Raw genomic sequence first — 20,319 nt, 5'->3', positions numbered from 1 at the left:
GACATAAGGCATCGTTTTGGGCCTATAGCCACCTAGGATGCCAGGAACAGGAGAGCCCCAGCTGACAGACCACTCCCCTAATGAGGGCGAAAGCACAGAAGAAACGGTTCTTCTGAGACTACCTGTTCACCTCAAGCAGTGGGAATTCGGACTGGCCAACAGAAATCAAGGGGACCACACTTGCCCAGGACGGTTTATACGTGCCTTTCGCCCCTGTTGTTCCTCTAGGCCTACAGCTCATGCCAGCACCCCGCATACAGGCTGGGTTGTCGCTGAACCCCTGATTTGTCCTCTTCCCAATATGGCCAACCTGAATTATCCCTTCCTCTGCCTTTACCGTCACTAATCTCTTTCACGGGCACAATGGGATGGGTGGCTAAGCTTAGCTTGTTGGTGACGCTGGAGCCCCAGACTTTGCCCTTAAAAACCTGGATACAGGATGCAGATATGAATCAGTGGCTAAGAGGGCTTGCTCTTCTGTGAGTGGACGCTGGATTGGTTCCCGACACCCCAGCAGCTCACAACCATCCGGAACTCCAGTCCAGAGAGATCCAGCACTTTTTCTGGCCTCCACGGGCACCTGTACTAGCGTGGTTCACAAGCACACATGCAGACCCACATAGGTCTTTGAAAAAAAAAAAAAGTCTGGACTTAAAATACATGAAAGCTAACTGAAGTGACAGATTCCGCCCATCTCCTCCTTAATCTTACAGCAAAGCTCGCTCTGGTCTGCAAAATGCCCAGGGTCCAGGGGCGCAGGCCTCAGAGCCAACACTGAAGGTGTTGTTTGCTGCTCCCGCCTCACCTAGCGCCTCCCAGCTGCCGGGACCCAAAAAAAGCCCCGGGAGCCGCTGGGAAGACGAAAGGCCCGCCCACGGCCGGAAGTGGGCGCATTCCCGAGGACGCGCCGGCGTACGGCCCTGAAGCCACGCCCACCTCCGGGCAACGTTCTCATAGCAACCGCTGCTGCGCAAGGAACTCCTGGATCGTGGAGTGGATGCGTGCAGTGGCCCCGCCCCCGTTGCGGCGCGACGACTTTATACATCATCGAGGAGCGCCGGAAGTGTCTACGCTTTCGGCAGAGACCCCGGAAGCAGCGATCTCTGGTTTTGTTTTTGGCTGAGGCTCTGACTCCGGCCTTAGGATGGGTTGCGATGGAGGAACAATCCCCAAGAGGCACGAGCTGGTGAAGGGGCCGAAGAAGGTCGAGAAGGTAAGCGGGGACCGCGGGCGGCGGGGCTCGGGATAAAGTGTCCACTGGCGCCTAAGGAGGGTTTGCTGTTTGCAGTCACTGGACAGTACGATTAGACGGAGGAATCCTCCCAACAGACTCGGTGTTGATGATAAGTAAACATTAACGTTCAAAAGGACAGAAGCTGGAGGGCGAGTGAGTGGCCCAGCCGGTTAACGGCGATCGCATTGACAGTTGCTCATGTGTTTTTGTTTTGTTTTCGAGTGAGGTTCGCACTAGGTGACCCTGGCTGTCTGGAACTCCTGCCTCTGCCAGTTGAGTGCTGGAATTAAAGGCGTGGGCTACCATGCCTGGCACTTCGTGTATTTTAAAAAAATATCTTTACTTTTAGTTATGTTTGTGTGTGGACACGTGAGTGCGGTACCCAAGGAGGCCAGAAGAAGGAATCAGACCTCTTAGGGCTGGAGTTAACAAGTTTTTGTGAGCCATTATACTGGGCTGTTAGCAACCAAACTCGGGTCCTTTGAAAGAACAGTACAAAGGCTTGACCACTGAGCTTGTCTCCCCAGCCTGAGCATCGTGTGTATTAAAGAAGTCTTCCCAGGCCGGGCGATGGTGGCTCACGCCTTAATCCCAGCAGTTGGGAGGCAGAGGCAGGCGGATATATGTGAGTTCGAGGCCAGACTGGTCTACAAAGTGAGTTCCAGGACAGGCACCAAAGCTACACAGAGAAATCCTGTCTTCAAAAACAAAAGTCTTCCCGGACCATTCCCTTATTTTGTAAGGTCAAACCCTGTAACCCTGTATTAAACTGTTTCAGCACTGAGCTCATCGAATTGGTGATTGACCCCGGTTGATCCCCACCCAAACTCGCAGTTTCCGGCGCAATGAATATTTTTGAATAAATGAATGAACAGTCTTTAAACCTTACAAGACATTGAACAAACTGTATAGTTCTACTCTAATGGCAAGGAAACTGAGTCCAGGAAAGTGAATTAATGCTACCAAAATCATACAGCCTGTAGTTGTGAACCATTATTCTCATCCAGTTAGGTGCGCTTCAAAGCTGGGGCTGGTGGTGACTGTGTAATATAAGGCATGAAAGGCCTTTGATAACAGTTTCCAGCACAGGGAGAGTCATGTTTAGTAATCCAGCATTCAAAGAACTTTGGATTGGAGGTGAATCCCATCCAGTATTGTATTTGAGACACTGCATTTGTGGGTATTGACTATATGTGTGTGTGTGTGTAATGTATATGTATATATCTCCTATGTGAACTGGGGCTTTGCATGTCTTAGCTCTGTTGCCTCTATAATGTTTCCTTACATAATAGACATTCACTGAATGTGTTAAAAGTGAGGCTGGAGTGCCCTCGGACCATGCCACCATGTCACATTCAAGTGTGCATTAGGTGTTCATCCGTCTTTTGTTGTCTCGTGCCCAAGACTGATAAGGAGTAGTGTAATAAAAGTTTGCCAAAAAATAAAAATAATAATAATCTCAGAGGGTAAAGAAAGGAAAGAATGATCAGGAAGGGTGGTTTTTATTAACCCCATTCATACAAGTACTTACTAAATGCTTGTTGTGTATGCTGCTGGTCCTGAGGGCAAAGCTTAGAATAGAGTGATCTGTCCCTTCTAGAACTTCTATTTCAAATGCCGATTATGAAGTAATAATATAGATGGTGGGGATCTGCCCCTGCCTTGACACACAGCTTCTATGTCCCATGGAAATATCACTTGTTTTAAGTGAGATGTGTGATGACTTTTTTTTTTCTTTTAAATTTGAAATAAGATCTTGCTATGTAGTCCTGGCTGGTCTGGAACTCTCTATGTAGATCAGACTGGCCTCACTAATAGAAATCCACCTACCTCTGCCACAAATGCTAGGGTTAAAGGTGTGTATCATCACACCCAGTCCTGATGACTTGAACTCCTAGCTAGGAACTAGTCACCAGAATGACAAAATCCTGCTTAGAAGCTTTATGCTTATTTTTCTCTTTTGATATTTGTTTATTATTTTACCTGTATATACATGAGTTTACATGCACCACGTATGTACAGAGACCCAAGGAGGCCAGAAGAGGGAATTAGAGTCCCCTGAAACTAGAACTCTTAGCTGCCTAACATGGTTATTGGGAACCAAAACTGGGTCTTCTGCAAGAGCAGTAATGCTCTTAAACATTGAGTCATCTCTCCAGCTCTGTAACTTGGCACTTTTATACCCCTCCGTATTTCAGGAGGAAACGTTGTATGCTAACTTACTGTAAGATACATTAGCTGGAGCTAGGTCAGAGGGAGAGCCCCTCTTGGTATGTGCAAAGTGGATCTGTTTTTTATAATGCCTGCGCACACTGTTTAATGATGTGATATAAACCTGCTTTGTGTGTGTCAGGTGTTGGTGGATCTTTATTTAACAGAACATTAATTTAAAACCTTTTTAAAATTTGTGTTACATGCCGCATATGTGGAGGTCAGAGAGCAACTTTTGGAAGCTGGTTCTCTTGTTCCACTGTGGGTTCCAGGGATCACATTGAACTTGGGTTTTTTTGTCATTGTTGTTTGTTTGTTTGTTTTGGGTTTTTTCACCTCTGAGACATCTCACCTGCCCTAATTTTTAAAAACTTTTCAAAGTCCAAACTTCATATATCTTTTTTATTTATTATTTTTATTATTAACTTATGTGTATGTTAGGCAAATGTCTTGCCACCATCTGCATTCTCTACCTGACGGCCATATGCATGTTTTCTTTTTGTAATTTTGTGGGGGTTTGGTTTGGAGGTTTTGTTGTTGTTGTTTTTATTTTCTCGAGACAGGGTCTCTCTGTGTAGCCTTGGATGTTCTGGAACTTGCTCTGTAGACCAGGCCAGCCTCAAATTTAAAGATCTGCCTGCCTTTGCCTTCCCAGTGCTGGGATTAAAGGTGTGCACCATCACTGCCCAGCTCTCTTTTTATGATTTTTAAAAATACATTTACTTGTTTGTTTGGTTGGGGCTATGGGACATAAATAACACATGCGAAGGACAGAGGACAAGTTCTCTCCTTTACCATATGGGTCCCAGGGACAATCTCAATCTCTCTCTCTCTCTCTCTCTCTCTCTCTCTCTGTGTGTGTGTGTGTGTGTGTGTGTGTGTGTGTGTGGCTCTGCTGTTTTCTTTTCGGAGCAGCATCTTGTTGGGTTATCCAGACTGGCCTCACACTTTATCCTTTTGCCTCAGTCTCTCAAGTGCTGGGATTATCGTCTCTACTGCTCCTGGGTGTGTGTCATTGTTCTTGATTTAAAGATTAGAACCATCACTGTATATGTCTTAGTCACTTTCCTTTGCTGTGATAAACACCATGACCAAGGCAGCTTATAAAGTTTATTTTGACTTCTACTTCCTGAGGGAGAGTCCATGGCAGCCAGTGGCAGAGCAGGAAGCTGGTCACATTTTCATCCACACACAGGAAGCAGAAAGAGTGAACAAGGACGGGGGCAAGGTTATAAACCCTGCAAACCCACCCTTCAGGACTGTACTTCCTCCAGCAAGGGTACACCTCCAAGGTTTCATAACTCCTCAAACAGCACCACCCAGTGGGGACCAAGTGTTCATGTATATGAGCCCATGTGATATGGGATTCCACTGTGCATATGTTTTATTGCATTGGTTAATAAAGAAGCTACTTTGTCCTATGGCAGGGCAGAGTAGAACTAGGCAGGAAAACTAAAGTGAATGAATGCAGGGAGAAAAGGTGGAGTCAGGAAGGCACCACATAGCTGCCCAAGGAGAAAGACAATGGAACTTTACTCTGGTAAGCCACAGTCTCTTGGTGATACATAGATTAATAGAAATGGGTTAATTTAAGATGTAAGAGTTAGTTAATAAGAAACCTGAGCTAACAGGCCAAGCAGTGTTGTAATTAATATAGTTTCTGTGTGATTATTCAGGTATAGGTGACCGGGAAACCAACGTGCAGTCTCTGGTTACACCTGTGAGGGACATTTCTCATTCAAACCACCACCGTGTGTCATTAGATACATTTTACATGCGAAAGGACTGGAAAGACTGTGTGCTTTCTTTCCTAGGTTGACAAAGATGCTGAGCTGGTGGCCCAGTGGAACTACTGTACTCTAAGTCAGGAAATCCTGAGGCGCCCAATCGTTGCCTGTGAACTTGGCAGGTATGGATTCTTTACTTAGTCAAGATGAATTGACTCTGTTGATTTTGATGAGAATGTTGAGGCACTTGATTGATGGGCTAGGAACTCTCCTAAGCAGATATGTGGGGAAGATGGCCTGCGTCTGGACATAGCTCTGCACCTTCCTCCTCAACGTGGTTTACACTCAGGAGCCATAGTAACTGCTTAGATATAAACCTGAAGCAGCCATGACAGCCGTAGAGAGAAGCAGGGAGTCGGAGAACTGGAGAGGGCATGACCTGCCTAAAGGGGGTGGGGATGGGGCTGCTACTCACTCTAGCCGTTTCTTATAACTGAAGAATGTGGGCCTGGTGGTCGTAAATCTTCGGATATTTATTTTTGAAGAACAGAGAAAGTAAGGACTTTCACACTGATTCTTCCAAGTCTTGAAGTCCTTGTTTTTTTTTCTTTCTTTTTTTTTATTTATTGATTTATTGATTTCTTAAAGATTTCTGCCTCTTCCCCGCCACCGCCTCCCATTTCCCTCCCCCTCCCCCATCAAGTATCCCTCCCTCGTCAGCCCAAAGAACAATCAGGGTTCCCTGTCCTGTGGGAAGTCCAAGGACCACCCACCTCCATCCAGGTCTAGTAAGGTGAGCATCCAAACTGCCTAGGCTCCCATAAAGCCAGTACGTGCAGTGGGATCAAAAACCCATTGCCATTGTTCTTGAGTTCTCAGTAGTCCTCATTGTCCGCTATGTTCAGCGAGTCCGGTTTTATCCCATGCTCTTTCAGACCTGGGCCAGCTGGCCTTGGTGAGTTCCCGATAGAACATCCCCATTGTCTCAGTGTGTGGGTGCACCCCTCGCGGTCCTGAGTTCCTTACTCGTGCTCTCTCTCCTTCTGCTCCTGATTTGGACCTTGAGATTTTAGTCCGGTGCTCCGATGTGGGTCTCTGTCTCTGTCTCCTTTCATCGCCTGATGAAGGTTAATATTCAGGAGGATGCTTATATGTTTTTCTTTGGGTTCACCTTCTTATTTAGCTTCTCTAGGATCACGAATTATAGGCTCAATGTCCTTTATTTATGGCTAGAAACCAAATATGAATGAGTACATCCCATGTTCCTCTTTTTGGGTCTGGCTTACCTCACTCAGGATAGTGTTTTCTATTTCCATCCATTTGTATGAAAAATTCAAGAAGTCATTGTTTTTTACTGCTGAGTAGTACTCTGATATGTATATATTCCATACTTTCTTCATCCATTCTTCCATTGAAGGGCATCTAAGTTGTTTCCAGGTTCTGGCTATTACAAACAATGCTGCTATGAACATAGTTGAGCATATACTTTTGTTGTATGATAGGGCATCTCTTGGGTATATTCCCAAGAGTGGTATTGCTGGGTCCAGGGGTAGGTTGATCCCGAATTTCCTGAGAAACCGCCATACTGCTTTCCAAAGTGGTTGCACAAGTTTGCATTCCCACCAGCAATGGATGAGTGTACCCCTTTCTCCACAACCTCTCCAGCAGAGGCTATCATTGGTGTTTTTTATTTTAGCCATTTTGACAGGTGTAAGATGGTATCTTAATGTTGTCTTGATTTGCATTTCCCTGATCGCTAAGGAAGTTGAGCATGATCTTAAGTGTCTTTTGGCCATTTGAACCTCTTCTGTTGAGAATTCTCTGTTCAGCTCAGTGCCCCATTTTATAATTGGGTTGATTAGCCTTTTACGGTCTAGTTTCTTGAGTTCTTTATATATTTTGGAGAGCAGACCTTTGTCAGTTGTGGGGTTGGTGAAGATCTTCTCCCAGTCAGTGGGTTGCCTTTTTGTCTTAGTGACAGTGTCCTTTGCTTTACAGAAGCTTCTCAGTCTCAGGAGGTCCCATTTGTTCAATGATGCCCTTAGTGTCTGTGCTGCTGGGGTTATACGTAGGAAGTGGTCTCCTGTGCCCATGTGTTGTAGAGTACTTCCCACTTTCTCTTCTATCAGGTTCAGTGTGTTCGGACTGATATTGAGGTCTTTAATCCATTTGGACTTGAGTTTTGTGCATGGTGATAAATATGGATCTATTTTTATTCTTCTACAGATTGACATCCAGTTTTGCCAGCACAATTTGTTGAAGATACTCTCTTTTTTTCTGTTGTATACTTTTAGCTCCTTTATCGAAAATCAGGTGTTCATAGGTTTGCAGGCTAAAGTCAGGGTCTTCTATTCGATTCCATTGGTCGACTTCCCTGTTTTTTTTTTTTTTTTTTTTTTACGACAACTTCAGTTTTATTTAAAAATATAATTTACATATATACATACCCACAGGTGGGAGATAATAAAATGTTAACAGTAGTGAATGTCTAAAGGGGCATTACTGGATGGGTTTTATTTCAAGTTTGTCTTCTGCGTTTTTGAGGCTTTCTGCAATGAACCTGAAGTACTTGGGGAAGATGTCACTTTAAGATATAGGAAAATTAATGTTTTAAAAAATACCTCATTGCTTTCAAAGGAAACCAAGTCCACATGTTTATACTTACTCATTTTCATCTTCATTGTCAAAAGAAAGGAGACTACTATTTCTTATTTGCTTTTGTGAGTTCTTTCTAACTGGACCCTGCCTATCTACGTCATCTTCATTTGTTTTCTTTTTCTTGGAGCTTGCTGTTAAACCTGAACACTTTTCATCTGAGGAACGCTTAACTGGTTTTCGATACATGATTCTCCCATCAGCTGGAGGTGAATCTTCATCTGCTTTGGCAGCCTTTATTTCTGCTTTAATTTTCATGACTTCTTCAGCTGTTAGGTCTCCCTTCTTTAAAACCACTACTTGAGGCTGCTCATCTTCTTTGTCACTGCGGTCCCCATCATCATCTGGGAGCTGAGGCTGGATTTTCTTGGTCTCGATGGTGGGCCCCTCCTGGTAGCCGACTCGCTCCTTGAAGCGGGACAGGAAGGCGGGCTCGGCGGGCCGCACGTACGACACCAGGTTGCGCTTGCTCATGGCAGCCCTGACGGGAAGCGCCCACCCGACTTCCCTGTTTTTATGCCAATACCAAGCTGTTTTCAATACTGTAGCTCTGTAATAGAGTTTGAAGTCAGGGATGGTAATGCCTCCAGAAGATCCTTTATTGTATAAGATTGTTTTGGCTATCCTGGGTTTTTTGTTTTTCCATATAAAGTTGATTATTGACTTCTCCAGATCTGTGAAGAATTTTGATGGGATTTTGATGGGGATTGCATTGAATCTATAGATTGCTTTTGGTAGAATTGCCATTTTTACTATGTTGATCCTCCGAATCCAAGAGCAAGGAGATCCTTCCATTTTCTGGTGTCCTCTTCAATTTCTTTCTTGAAGTCCTTGTTTAGGTGTAGTTGAGCCTGGCAGTCTGCCTCCTTAACTTAAAGTTCCTGCTTGGTGTGCTCTGCTCTGCGGCAGTTGAAGCGGGGTTACACCTGCTCAGTGTGCTCTGTATCATTTGAAGCGGGGTTGCTCTGTGTGCTCTGCAGCAGTTGAAGCGGGGTTACACCTGCTCTGTGTGCTCTGTAGCAGTTGAAAGCGGGGTTACACCTAATCAGTGTGCTCTACGGCAGTTGAAGCGGGGTTACACCTAATCAGTGTGCTCTGCGGCAGTTGAAGCGGGGTTACACCTGCTCAGTGTGCTCTGCAGCAGTTGAAGCCGGATTACACCTGCCGTTAGCAGCACAGGATGTTGTTAGCAATGTGGGTGACTTTAGTCATGTTGAGTTCTCCGTTTGGTTATCTGAAATCACTGCTGTTGTATAAATGATCCTTACTCTTTTAGACTGTATAACAAAGATGCTGTCATCGAGTTCCTGTTGGACAAATCTGCTGAAAAGGCTCTGGGGAAGGCAGCATCACACATTCGAAGCATCAAGGTAGGACAAGGAACATGGGTGAGCTCCAAGGGCCTCGGTGAGTGAAGTCACTATTATAGGATTTGTGTATGATAGAGATGGCTCAGTGCGGGGAAGCACTTGCCGCCTGCCTGATGGTGCAAACCTAGAACCCGAGTTCTGTCCCTGGGACCCACATGGTGGAAAGAGAGAAACAACCCAATAGGTTAGTCTCTGACCTCCCCGGGTGTGCTGTAATGGGTGTGTGTAAGCACCTGTGTACACACACACACTAAAGTAAATACATGAATAAGCACATAAAATTCTTTTTTAAAAACTGGATTTGGGACCTGGGAAGATTGACTAATTGGCAAAAAGCTTGATAGGCAAGCATGAGGACTTGAGTTCAAATCTCCAGCACTCAGATAAAAAGCGAATTTGGTGACGTGTGCCTGTGATCTTGACGCTAGGAGGTTCTTAGGCTCACTGGAAAGTTGGTCTGGCTGTGTTGTTGAGCTCCAGGCCCACTTAGACTTTCTGAGAAAATGAGCTGGAGAGATAGAGGAAGACGCCTGAGCCGAGTGCAGTGGCTCATGCCAGTAGGATATGCTGAAGAGGTGGAGGCAGGAGGATCACCAGGAAGACAGCTGACAGTGACCAGGCCAGAGACTCACACACACATGCACATGAGCACATGCATGTGTATACACCACACACATAACAAATAAGCATGCTTAATCCCAGCACTCGGGAGGCAGAGGCAGGCGGATCTCTGTGAGTTCGAGACCAGCCTGGTCTACAAGAGCTAGTTCCAGGACAGGCTCCAAAGCCACAGAGAAACCCTGTCTCGAAAAACCAAAAAAAAAAACCAAAAAAAAAAAACAAATAAGCATGGAAAGTTACATACCTAATGCAGCTTACAGTTCTTTTCTTTCTGGTGCTGCCAAAATGATGGGCATTCCTTAGAAGTCACTTCTCCCAGGCCAGGATGGCCATACAGCTGACCCGCAGAGCCCTGTGGGTCAAGTGCACACTCCTCCTCCCGGGCCAGGGTGGCCATGTTGCCGACCTGCAGAGTCCTGTGGGTTAAGTGCACACTCCTCCTCCCGGGTCAGGGTGGCCATACAGCTGACCCACAGAGCCCTGTGGGTCAGGTACAGTGACTGAGTTCATCTCATCAGCGTTATTCATGGTTCTCCACAGAATGTGACAGAACTCAGGCTTTCTGACAACCCTGCCTGGGAAGGGGATAAAGGAAACACCAAGGGTGACAAACATGATGACCTCCAGCGAGCACGGTTCATCTGCCCTGTGGTGGGCTTGGAGATGAATGGCCGGCACAGGTGAGTAGTGACGGGGTGGGTGAAATGACCCTAGTCTTGTTGGGATTTCTCTGTGCTCTCCTAGGGCTGGAGTAGGGCCTTGTGAAAAATAGTGCCCAGTCACGGTGGGCTCCTTCCCCAGCAGCCATCTGTGCACTCTGCCCACCCTGCTCAGTTCATTCAGAACTGTGACCCTGCTCAGCTCCATGGCCCTGTTCTATGCAGTGGTTTTGCTCAGCTCCGTGGCCTTGCTCAGCTCCGTGGCCTTGCTCAGCTCCGTGGCCCTGTTCTATGCTGTGGCCTTGCTCAGCTCCATGGCCCTGCTCTGTGCTGTGGCCTTGCTCGGCTCCATGTTCTGTGTTATTTTCTGTGTTGTGGCCCTGCTCTGTGCCCTGGTCGGATACTGCATGTCCACTGGCCTTAGTGCTGGCTCAAGCTGCTCTTCCTTGGTCTCTTTCCAGGTTTTGCTTCCTTCGATGCTGCGGCTGTGTGTTTTCTGAACGTGCATTGAAAGAGATAAAAGCTGAAGTTTGCCACACGGTGAGTTCCCACCATACTCCATTTGTTCTTCTTAGCGGCTGAGGGAGTGGCTTCAGCGTGTCTCCCGCTGTCATTTCAGTCCTGAGATCTTTGTCAAAGCATCTAACATGTCTGAGTCTCCTCATCTTCATCGGCTCTTCACTGTTGCAGGTCCAGACTCGCATACACTTCACACCCTGGCCACTCTTCTGAGCCCAGTTCTTCTCCAGACTGCCAGCCTGGAGGGCCATGTTCCATCTCTGCCCCATGTGCTCTGCAGATCCTTCTTGCCGGTCCTCATCACTGAGTACTGTGTTACCCCTTGGTCTTATCATCACAGAATTGTGCATATGTGTGTCAGACTCCCAGCTGGACTGTGTGCTTTTGAGGGCAGGAGACAAGATGTGCTGTCCCTTGATCTCCAGGCCGTGTCACCAGTACGTGAGCACATAAGGAGTGTTCCTCCAGATCGTCCTTGCCCGTCCAAAGGAAAGTGTGATGGCATGGCACTTGCAGGTGGTACTACCCCAAGCCTTGCCTTCTTTGGGTTCCTCTGGTGTTTATCTGCGTGACATTTAGTGTAATGTAGATAGAAGCCACACATGACTCTATTCATTGAGTGTAGTGTGCTTAGGCCTGTCACGGATTGCACCCTCTGTTGGTGGCTTTTCGTGAGCAATTGTCATGACAATTCCTGTCCTAGCCCTTTACTGGTGGGTCCTGAGAAAAAGACCCACCAAAGTCCTGCTCCCGGGGATCCCTCTTCTGTCGGGAGACCCTCACGGAAGGCTCCAAGTCAGGGGAGAGTATTGACCTTAGCAGTGGGCAGTGGAGACGTCCTGAAGCTTTGAATTCAGCTAAAGGGCACAACAGCACTAGCAAAGCTTGGGCAGGGCACGCTCCACAAAAGAGCCCAAGTGGTTCCTCTTCTGCAGCATTCCTGAAGTGTGGTTATATTCCAGTGTGGTTATGCTCCAGTGTGGTTATATTCCAGTGTGGTTATGCTCCAGTGTGGTTATGCTCCAGTGTGGTTATGCTCCAGTGTGGTTATGCTCCAGTGTGGTTATATTCCAGTGTGGTTATGCTCCAGTGTGGTTATATTCCAGTGTGGTTATGCTCCAGTGTGGTTATGCTCCAGTGTGGTTATATTCCAGTGTGGTTATGCTCCAGTGTGGTTATATTCCAGTGTGGTTATGCTCCAGTGTGGTTATGCTCCAGTGTGGTTATAGTCCAGTGTGGTTATGCTCCAGTGTGGTTATGCTCCAGTGTGGTTATGCTCCAGTGTGGTTATGTTCCAGTGTGGTTATGCTCCAGTGTGGTTATGCTCCAGTGTGGTTATGCTCCAGTGTGGTTATATTCCAGTGTGGTTATGCTCCAGTGTGGTTATGCTCCAGTGTGGTTATGCTCCAGTGTGGTTATGCTCCAGTGTGGTTATATTCCAGTGTGGTTATGCTCCAGTGTGCTTATATTCCAGTGTGGTTATGCTCCAGTGTGGTTATGCTCCAGTGTGGTTATATTCCAGTGTGGTTGTGCTCCAGTGTGGTTATGCTCCAGTGTGGTTATGCTCCAGTGTGGTTATGCTCCAGTGTGGTTATATTCCAGTGTGGTTATGCTCCAGTGTGGTTATATTCCAGTGTGGTTATGCTCCAGTGTGGTTATGCTCCAGTGTGGTTATATTCCAGTGTGGTTGTGCTCCAGTGTGGTTATGCTCCAGTGTGGTTATATTCCAGTGTGGTTATATTCCAGTGTGGTTATGCTCCAGTGTGGTTATATTCCAGTGTGGTTGTGCTCCAGTGTGGTTATGCTCCAGTGTGGTTATGCTCCAGTGTGGTTATGCTCCAGTGTGGTTATGCTCCAGTGTGGTTATGCTCCAGTGTGGTTATATTCCAGTGTGGTTGTGCTCCAGTGTGGTTATGCTCCAGTGTGGCAAGAAAACTTGTCCTTTATAAGGACATCCTTGTGACATCAGCATTGATTACTTCCTGGAGCTATGTGATCCAGGCACCCACCTACCAGGACTGCCACCCAGGAACTTTGAGGACACATCCCTGTGGTGTGTCAGTGTTGAGAGCCCGGCATGGAGCAGTTTGGCCTGGGAGAACAGCATCTGTCTGGGCCTCAGACTTCAGATTTGAAGTGAAGGGATCATAAGGACTCAGAGTCTTTCCTTTCAAATCCAAACATTCGAAACAAGAACATTTTAAGTAAGGCAATAAATAGAGTCAGGTGTTATCAGGGATCAAACTCCAAGTGTGAGGTTTCTCAAGTTTGGTAAAGAGGACATTGGGAGAAGGTTTGGCTCACTGTGGAAACCATCCTTGGGTGCCTGGTGCCCAGCAGAGAATCCTGGCTAGACAGTTAGTTCCTTCGCATTCCATGACTTGATGGGAAGGAGAGAGAGCCTCTCTTGGGAAGTTTTGTTTTTTGTTGTTGTTGTTTTTGTTTTGGTGTTTTTGAGATGGGGTTTCTCTGTGTAACTTTGGAACCTGTCCTGGAACTCGCTCTGTAGACCAGGCTGACCTCAAACTTGCATAGATCCGCAGGCCTCTGCCTCCTGAGTGCTGGGATTAAAGGCACGACCACCACCAGTGCGGGCCCTTTCTGCAGAAATCTGCCCTGTGCGGAGATGACACAGCATCTGCAGTGACAGGGTCGTGATGAGGGAGAGGAGATGAAGCCACAGGTCAAGACCAAAAGATTGTCAGGTTTTAGGCGCTGTCTGAAATCTCTAAGTCACTAACCTAAGAGCAAAGATAAAGGGCCTCTGTGGCAGGAGGGCAGCTTGATCCTGCTGTTGGCCTGGGATTGCCCTGAGATTTGTCCTTTTTTCTCCACAACTGGCTGTGACTCTCACACACACACACGGTACACACACGGTACACACAGTAATAGTAAAACAATTCAAACAGGCAGAGGCTCCAACTCACTTGGGTCACTCTGTGTACCATGGTGTGCGCTTTGCCATCAGAGAAGAGCACCCAGAGAGGTGAAGGTGCTGTGGTTTGGTTTCTCCAATAATCAGGTGACTGGCCAAAATACCAGGTGAGATCCTCTGTGTCTTGTAATAAGAAACATTTTCAAGAGGTCAAGGGTATCTTAACATTTTCAGTGCACAACAGGGAAAAATGTTCGCTTTAACAGACTGCTTCAGTCTTATTTTGCTCAAGTTGACCTAGGGTCTGCATTAAGATCTCTTCACTCTGCTCGGCTTTCCAGGCCACATGACTGGATGTGACCTCATCTCTGTGTGGGAGAGCCTCAGGTGACAGAGGTCTTTATAGTGTGTGGTAGTTTCCTTTCTAGGACTCCTACTTTAATTTAAAAAAGAAAAGAAAAGAAAAGCATTTCCAGGCTGGAGAGAAGCCTCTGGTTGTTCTTGCAGAGGTCCTGAGTTCAATTCCCTGCACCGCATGGTGTCTGGCAACCGTTTGTAACTCCTGTTCCAGGGGAGCCAACATGGACTGCTAACTGCCATGGGCATGTGGTACACACGCATACCCTCAGGCAGCACATCCATACATGGACAGAAGTTGAATGTTGATGGAATTCGGTTTGAGGGGCAATTGTATGGGGTGGGGTAATGAGGGAGGGAGCTCTGCAATTAAGTCAGGTTTATTAAACAGGTACAAAATACAGAGTACGCTCACAATACAGGAGGCTGCAAACCTGCTGCTGATGCAGCTGCTAATCCTCCCATTCCCAAGGGCAACTGGGGAGGTCTGGGGAAGGCTACCAAGCTGCAACTGCCAGCTCCAGCACGCCCTCCACAGTCTTAAGAGCCCCTCTGACCCTTCCCCCTGGGGTTTTATCGTGTCACTATCTCCAGAGAAGACCACACCCATTGGCCCAAGCCTTTCTGTACAATTGGCTGTCAGACCAAATTCCCACAACAGTTGAACATGTCAGTCTTTATGTCACCGAGGACATTGTTAGGGAAAGAGTACATATAAAAGTGTCCCGTAACAGTGGTAACAGTGGCAGTAGAAGAGCCAGGGACTTAGGAAGGAAGGACCTGCATCTGTGACTCAGGATGGCTAAGGCCATTCGTGCCTTCAGCTGGTATGCCCAGGGTATTGACTTTTGCCACATGAATTAACTGACTTGAAAAACTAATTAAAAGTCAAAAGTGGCTCCTCCATCTCCTTCCACACTTCTGTGCAGCAGCCCCTGTGGTGGTGGCATTGGCCAGTGTCATTGCGGGCCTTCCATCCATCCATCGTGGCAGGTAGATGGCCGGCCAAGACTACACAGACTTCAGGCAGCCCTCTTAAGCTGTGTTTCCCTCTGTAGGATAATTCATTTTACCCAGAGAAGGAGTCCCCTAGATGTTTTTCTGGAATTTTCTAGAATAAAGTTGCACTATTCTTAGCAAACAGGGATAGCTCCAGAGAAGCATGGTTTTCTTCTGGGTGGTGCATTGTTCTGTATTCGTGCCTCTTACACAGCATCTCCAGGCCCTCAGAACAAGACCTCCTGAACTGGACTCATCAGGTGGAGAAATGTGGTCTTTAGCAGCTGCTCACTGGAGCACTCAGCCTTCCGGTGCTGATCTGTCCTCCCAGCCACAGCCTCGGTTATTTTCCTCGTGTGTTCTCTTCCTGGCCACGAGTAGGGAAGTCTGGCCAGGAGCATGTTTCTGCATTTGTTTTTAACGGATTCACATGCAGGAATGGAAACAGCGACACTGACAAAAGTGTCCCTAGTGGTGGGGTTGACTGTTGAAGTGGCTTTCCTGGGGAAACTGCCAGTGTGACTCTGCGGGGACTTCAGCCTGCCGCAGGGCTTTGAGTCTGTGCCACCTCTCTAGGCATGCCACCACCAGTGGGTCTGTGGACACCTCAAACTTGGCAAACAAAGCTGGGGATTGGATGAGCCAAGGCAGGTCTCCCAGGCCGTAGACACAGGTGTCTTGGGCATCATGACCTACGGATAGAAACAGAAATTTAACTGCCCATTCCCCACCAGTTCAATGGGGTACAGGTAAGTGGTGCACATTTCCTCAGGTGTCAGCTGGGAGGGCTCCTGTGCACAGAGTTCAGAATAAGTAGCATCTCCTAACTGTGGTGTCCTTCTCTGAGGTTGGATTTTGAATTTATAATGAAGGGGATTTCACCTTTGGGCTAGTATTTGGAGAACGTTCTAAATGTCAAGAGCCATGATGGTGCTGCTGCACCGGCTGAAGGCTCCTGCCTGTAAACCACACTTGGGAGGCTGAGGCATGAGGATTGCCATGAGTTTGAGACAGACTTAGTACCAGGCCAGTCTGGGCCTGATGAGCCCTGGATCTAATTCCTATTTTACTTACTCTTGGACCAAGCTTCACTCAGAAGAACCAATAGAGAGAGTTGATGACTCTCTCTCCCAGACCTTTCTGATGAACTGCCCACAGCCAAGGAGACGCCTGAAAGATCATGGAATCAGAATCTGACAGCTGTGCAGAATGCAGCCACTTCTATAATCGCAGCACTTGGGGGGCTGAGGCAGGAGGATCATAGATTTAAGGCCAGTATTAGCTACATAGCAAAACCCTGTCTCAAAAGAAAGATTAACAAGGGTCTGGTGGTGTAGCTCAGTAAGGTGTGTGTGTGTGTGTGTGAGAGAGAGAGAGAGAGAGAGAGATGCTGTTGTAACTCCCTGTAGCTCCCTATTGAATTACAATGTCTACCTTTTTAAAAAAGAAAAGCAGCAGCCTTCTAACCAGGCATGTGCCTTTAATCCCAGGAGGTAGAGACAGGCAGATCTCTGAACTCCGGGCTAGCCTGGTCTATATAGTGAATCTTTCTCCCCACCCCCCAGAAAAACAACCCTCTGAGCTAAACCTTGCCCAGCCCCTGACCTGGCACAGTCAAGACAACTGTGTTTACTCACCCTTTAGCTACTTTAGCATCAGAGTTGACATCCACCCACCCCCATAACTTATTTATTTTATGTCAGTCTTTTAGATAGTTGGACTTACACTGCATGTCTGATTTACTGTCCTAATCCAGGGTCCACACTCAAGGGCAGTGTCAAGTGGGACGATGTCCTTGTGTGGTAGCTGGTACTGTGGTTAGGAAGCTGCTTGTGGACAAATGGCAGCCCCCAAAAGGAGTGCTGTGCCATGCTACAGCTCTCTCTGTAGTCAGCCTGTGTGGCCTGCAACTTGTACCCCAACATGAGTGTACCCCCACACTTTTGAACTCTGCAGAGCACTGACCCTCTGTTCCCTCATTAGCATAGTGCAGTGAAATGATGATTCCCCCAAAGCTGTCCGGACTCCTCCAAAGTGAGCTGGGGTGACCGAGGACTGGACCTTATCCTCCTAGAGCGCCACGGCTTCCTATGCGCTGTTTGTCCAGACTGGTTTGCTGTCAGCCAGGGCCCTGCAGACATTTCATAACTGGGCCCACAACTGCCCCTTTCCCTCTGTGACTCAAACCTCTGGGATGCCAGAGAGGTGGAGAATTTGTGGTTCCTGAGAGAGAATCCACCAGAGCAAACCAGAAAGGCATCTCGGCAGCAAGAACTCCCTGAGAGCTGCTTGGGTGCCCTGTGCACTGCATGAACCAGACATGGTGGCTGGCGCACATCTTTAATGCCAGCACTCTGCACACAGAGGCAGGCTGCTGTTGATTCTTTACCTGTACACCCCTTGTGACCGTCTCCTTCCTCCATTCTCCATTTAGTGGCTTGGATGTTTCCTTCCCAGCCAGCATCTGATGTGGCACCTGGAGCATCTGAGGGGTGGGGGGACAAAATCAGGATACACTGTGGTGTACAGTTCCGGCTGCTGGGACGCAAGCTTTGATAGAGTCTCTTGAAAGGGTCCTGAGGACCATGCTGTGGCCCTGGGCTGCATTTCCCTCTAACAGCCTTGGTAGGTGATGTGAGAACAGGACTTGCAGTGGGTATGGGAAACCACAGAACGGTCCAAGACCATTTCTGCAGGGTCCCTGTTTGCAAGAGTATTATCTATCGATGGACATAGGCAGCCATGCTTGAAGCAGCACTCTTCGAAGGAACCAGCCGGCCTTCCTCTAGGATGACTTAATAAACCCACTTAAGGGATGGCACCAGAGTTCCCTCAGAAGTGGTGGGGTTGCCACAGACATTATTTTTTTTACATTTGAGCTTTATGTTTTGTCTTGTCTTTTTCTTTTTCTAATCAAGAACTCATTCTGTAGCCCAGGGTATATTCCCAGAACTGTAACTGACAGATGTGAGCCCTTAGCACAATGCCAGGCTATAGTAACTATCCAGTATCTTTACCAAGTAGATGAAAAAAAAAATGCAGATTTTTTTCCAAACATTATGCCCAGGATTTCCAAAAGGTTCTATTGGAGGAGACACAGAATGAGCCTAAGATGTTCATGTTGGGTGTGAACATAACAAAACTGTCTCTCTACCTCCACACCCCTAGAACCAGAGGCCACCCATGTTCTCCAGGTGGAAGGCCTTGTGAGATGCAGGCCCTGTACAAAGCCACAGCAGGACAGCAGGAAAAAACCCACCCCTGACAGCTACTTCCCAGAGCTGCACCACACTGCAGAGTGATCCTACCTTTCAGTTGGCTCAGAGTCGCCCAGTAGTGCATCTCTGGGCTCTGGACGTCTTTGGACCACTGCAGCATGCGTTTTGCACGGGGGTCGGTCAGGATGAACCCTACAAACTTTCTCGTAAATGCGAAGTAAGCACTTCCAGAGTAAACCGTCAGGTTATGGGGTGGTTTTTGTTTGAGCCTTGTCTTTGGAGATGTGTGGGCATTTTCTTTGGGGTGAGGCTCAGGGGGGCTCTGGACTGGCTTTGGGTTGGTATTTGGAAGTGGGATCACCCTGGGAGTGATGTTTTTACCCTTCCACTTGGTTCTGATGTAGCTTATGATTTCTTTGTTGGTTTTGATTGGGAATTCCTGTCCATAGAGATTCATGACATAGTGCCAGTCGAATGTGGAGTGGACAAGGTCTCTCATGCAGTTAATCTCTGCCTGCAGCCTCTTAGGGCCGTCATGAGCCACCTGCTGTGTCTTTGATGAAATGAAGACGTTTTCAAAGCAGTTCACAAAGGATTGCATGGCACTCTTGACCTTCTTTGGGGCCTTTTCATCAATGTGGACACAGTAGACATTCTGAGGTGCATAAATTGCTCTGAGAAGCCGCACAAACATGGCCAACTCCTTATGAACACTTATAATATATGCCAAAGAGAAGTTCCTTTCTTCTGCAGACAGGGGTCTCGTTATGAAATGCAGCCCCCAGGCCATCCTGGAACAATTTCCTGGTGTGCGCAAATGAGCGAGTATTTCAGAATTGTGAGGGGGTTTGCAGAATTGTGCAATTTGGGGGGCTGCCTTTTTCCCTTCAAATAAAGCTGAGCACAGTTCATCTGGATAGAAGCCACATTCCACCACAGCCAAGTGGGTGGGCTCCTCCTCAGCCTTCTCGGAACCTGGGCTCCCAAAGTAAAGGAAGATGAAGGTGCAGATCACTCCACATGCTACAAGTCCAGCCTTTGTGGTTCGGAACTGGCTCATGCTTTGAGCTCAGTGCCTTCTCACCAACATAGTTTGAAATGGGTCCTCCCAATGTCCTAAAAGAGCAACAGAGAGCATTTAGAGAGTCAGATAACCTCCCCCCAACTCTCCTGTGTGTTCTTAAGAATATCACTGGGGTGTGGATGCAGCTCAGCTTGGAGAGTGTCTGCCTGGCATGCCTGAGGCCCTGGGCTCCTCACCAGCCCTGCGTGAACCAGGTGTGGTGTTGCCCAGCTGTTACCTCTGCCCTGGGAGGTGGGACGGGAAGAGCAGAAGTTCAAGGTCATCCGTGGCTACACAGAAGTTCAGATGTGATCAGTGGATGGCGAGATCGGTAGATGGGCAGATGGGAAAATGCCATCTGAACAGATACTGGTTTATTGGGTTCTTTCTGTCTTTTGGGGAGGGGAGGTTATTGTGTTGTACAAGCTGACCTTGAACTCATGGATTTGAGCAGTCTTCCTGTCTCAGGCTCCCAAGTTGCCGACCTGCAGGTGCATGCAGCACTCCTGAGTGTAATCTGATCGTCTTTTTCTGGGTGTACACTCTGAAACTATCACCACATCAGGGCAACTTTCACCCCTAAGTGTCCTTATGCCCCCCGGAAAGCCATCTGTCTTTCTACCCCATGTTTCAGCAGCCATTTTTGTCTTTCTGTGTCCCTGGATTCTGTAATGTGATGTAGGTGGGATCATACAGAAGATTCGTGGCTTTTCTGAGTTAGGATAACGATTCTGAGAATCAGCCTCCTATTGGAGTTTCCATTAGTTCCTTTGCACTGCTGAGTGTGGTTGTGCACAACTTATTTGTTCAG

General features: G+C 47.5%; 3 protein-coding genes across 3 annotated transcripts in view; 1 reads left to right on the top strand and 2 right to left on the bottom strand.

Moving 5' to 3' along the window:
* The first annotated feature begins 1,073 nt into the window (after positions 1 to 1,073).
* Rtf2 (replication termination factor 2) overlaps positions 1,074 to 20,319 on the top strand; it is a 32,245-nt gene continuing 12,999 nt past the window's right edge. The window contains exons 1-5 of the mRNA XM_057781777.1: positions 1,074 to 1,213; positions 5,260 to 5,354; positions 9,104 to 9,197; positions 10,359 to 10,498; positions 10,939 to 11,017. Of these exons, the coding sequence (XP_057637760.1) occupies positions 1,145 to 1,213; positions 5,260 to 5,354; positions 9,104 to 9,197; positions 10,359 to 10,498; positions 10,939 to 11,017 (477 nt within the window). The 5' untranslated portion in view covers positions 1,074 to 1,144. The remainder of the gene's footprint in view (positions 1,214 to 5,259; positions 5,355 to 9,103; positions 9,198 to 10,358; positions 10,499 to 10,938; positions 11,018 to 20,319) is intronic.
* LOC130881927 (uncharacterized protein KIAA1143 homolog) lies at positions 7,671 to 8,321 on the bottom strand. Its single transcript, XM_057781778.1, has one exon. It carries the CDS (start codon positions 8,299 to 8,301, stop codon positions 7,834 to 7,836), a length of 468 nt encoding a protein of 155 aa, XP_057637761.1. The 5' UTR covers positions 8,302 to 8,321; the 3' UTR covers positions 7,671 to 7,833.
* Positions 15,696 to 19,610, bottom strand: LOC130881924 (beta-1,3-galactosyl-O-glycosyl-glycoprotein beta-1,6-N-acetylglucosaminyltransferase 7-like). The gene is made up of 3 exons (XM_057781776.1): positions 18,536 to 19,610; positions 17,617 to 17,712; positions 15,696 to 15,919 (listed from the first exon to the last, which is right to left on the bottom strand). The coding sequence occupies exons 1-3, from the start codon at positions 19,503 to 19,505 to the stop codon at positions 15,696 to 15,698; spliced, it is 1,290 nt and encodes a 429-aa protein (XP_057637759.1). The 5' UTR covers positions 19,506 to 19,610.

Source organism: Chionomys nivalis, chromosome 9 (genome assembly GCF_950005125.1).
Source record: "Chionomys nivalis chromosome 9, mChiNiv1.1, whole genome shotgun sequence".
Lineage (NCBI taxonomy): Eukaryota > Metazoa > Chordata > Mammalia > Rodentia > Cricetidae > Chionomys > Chionomys nivalis.
This window is presented reverse-complemented; position numbering and strand designations above follow the sequence as displayed.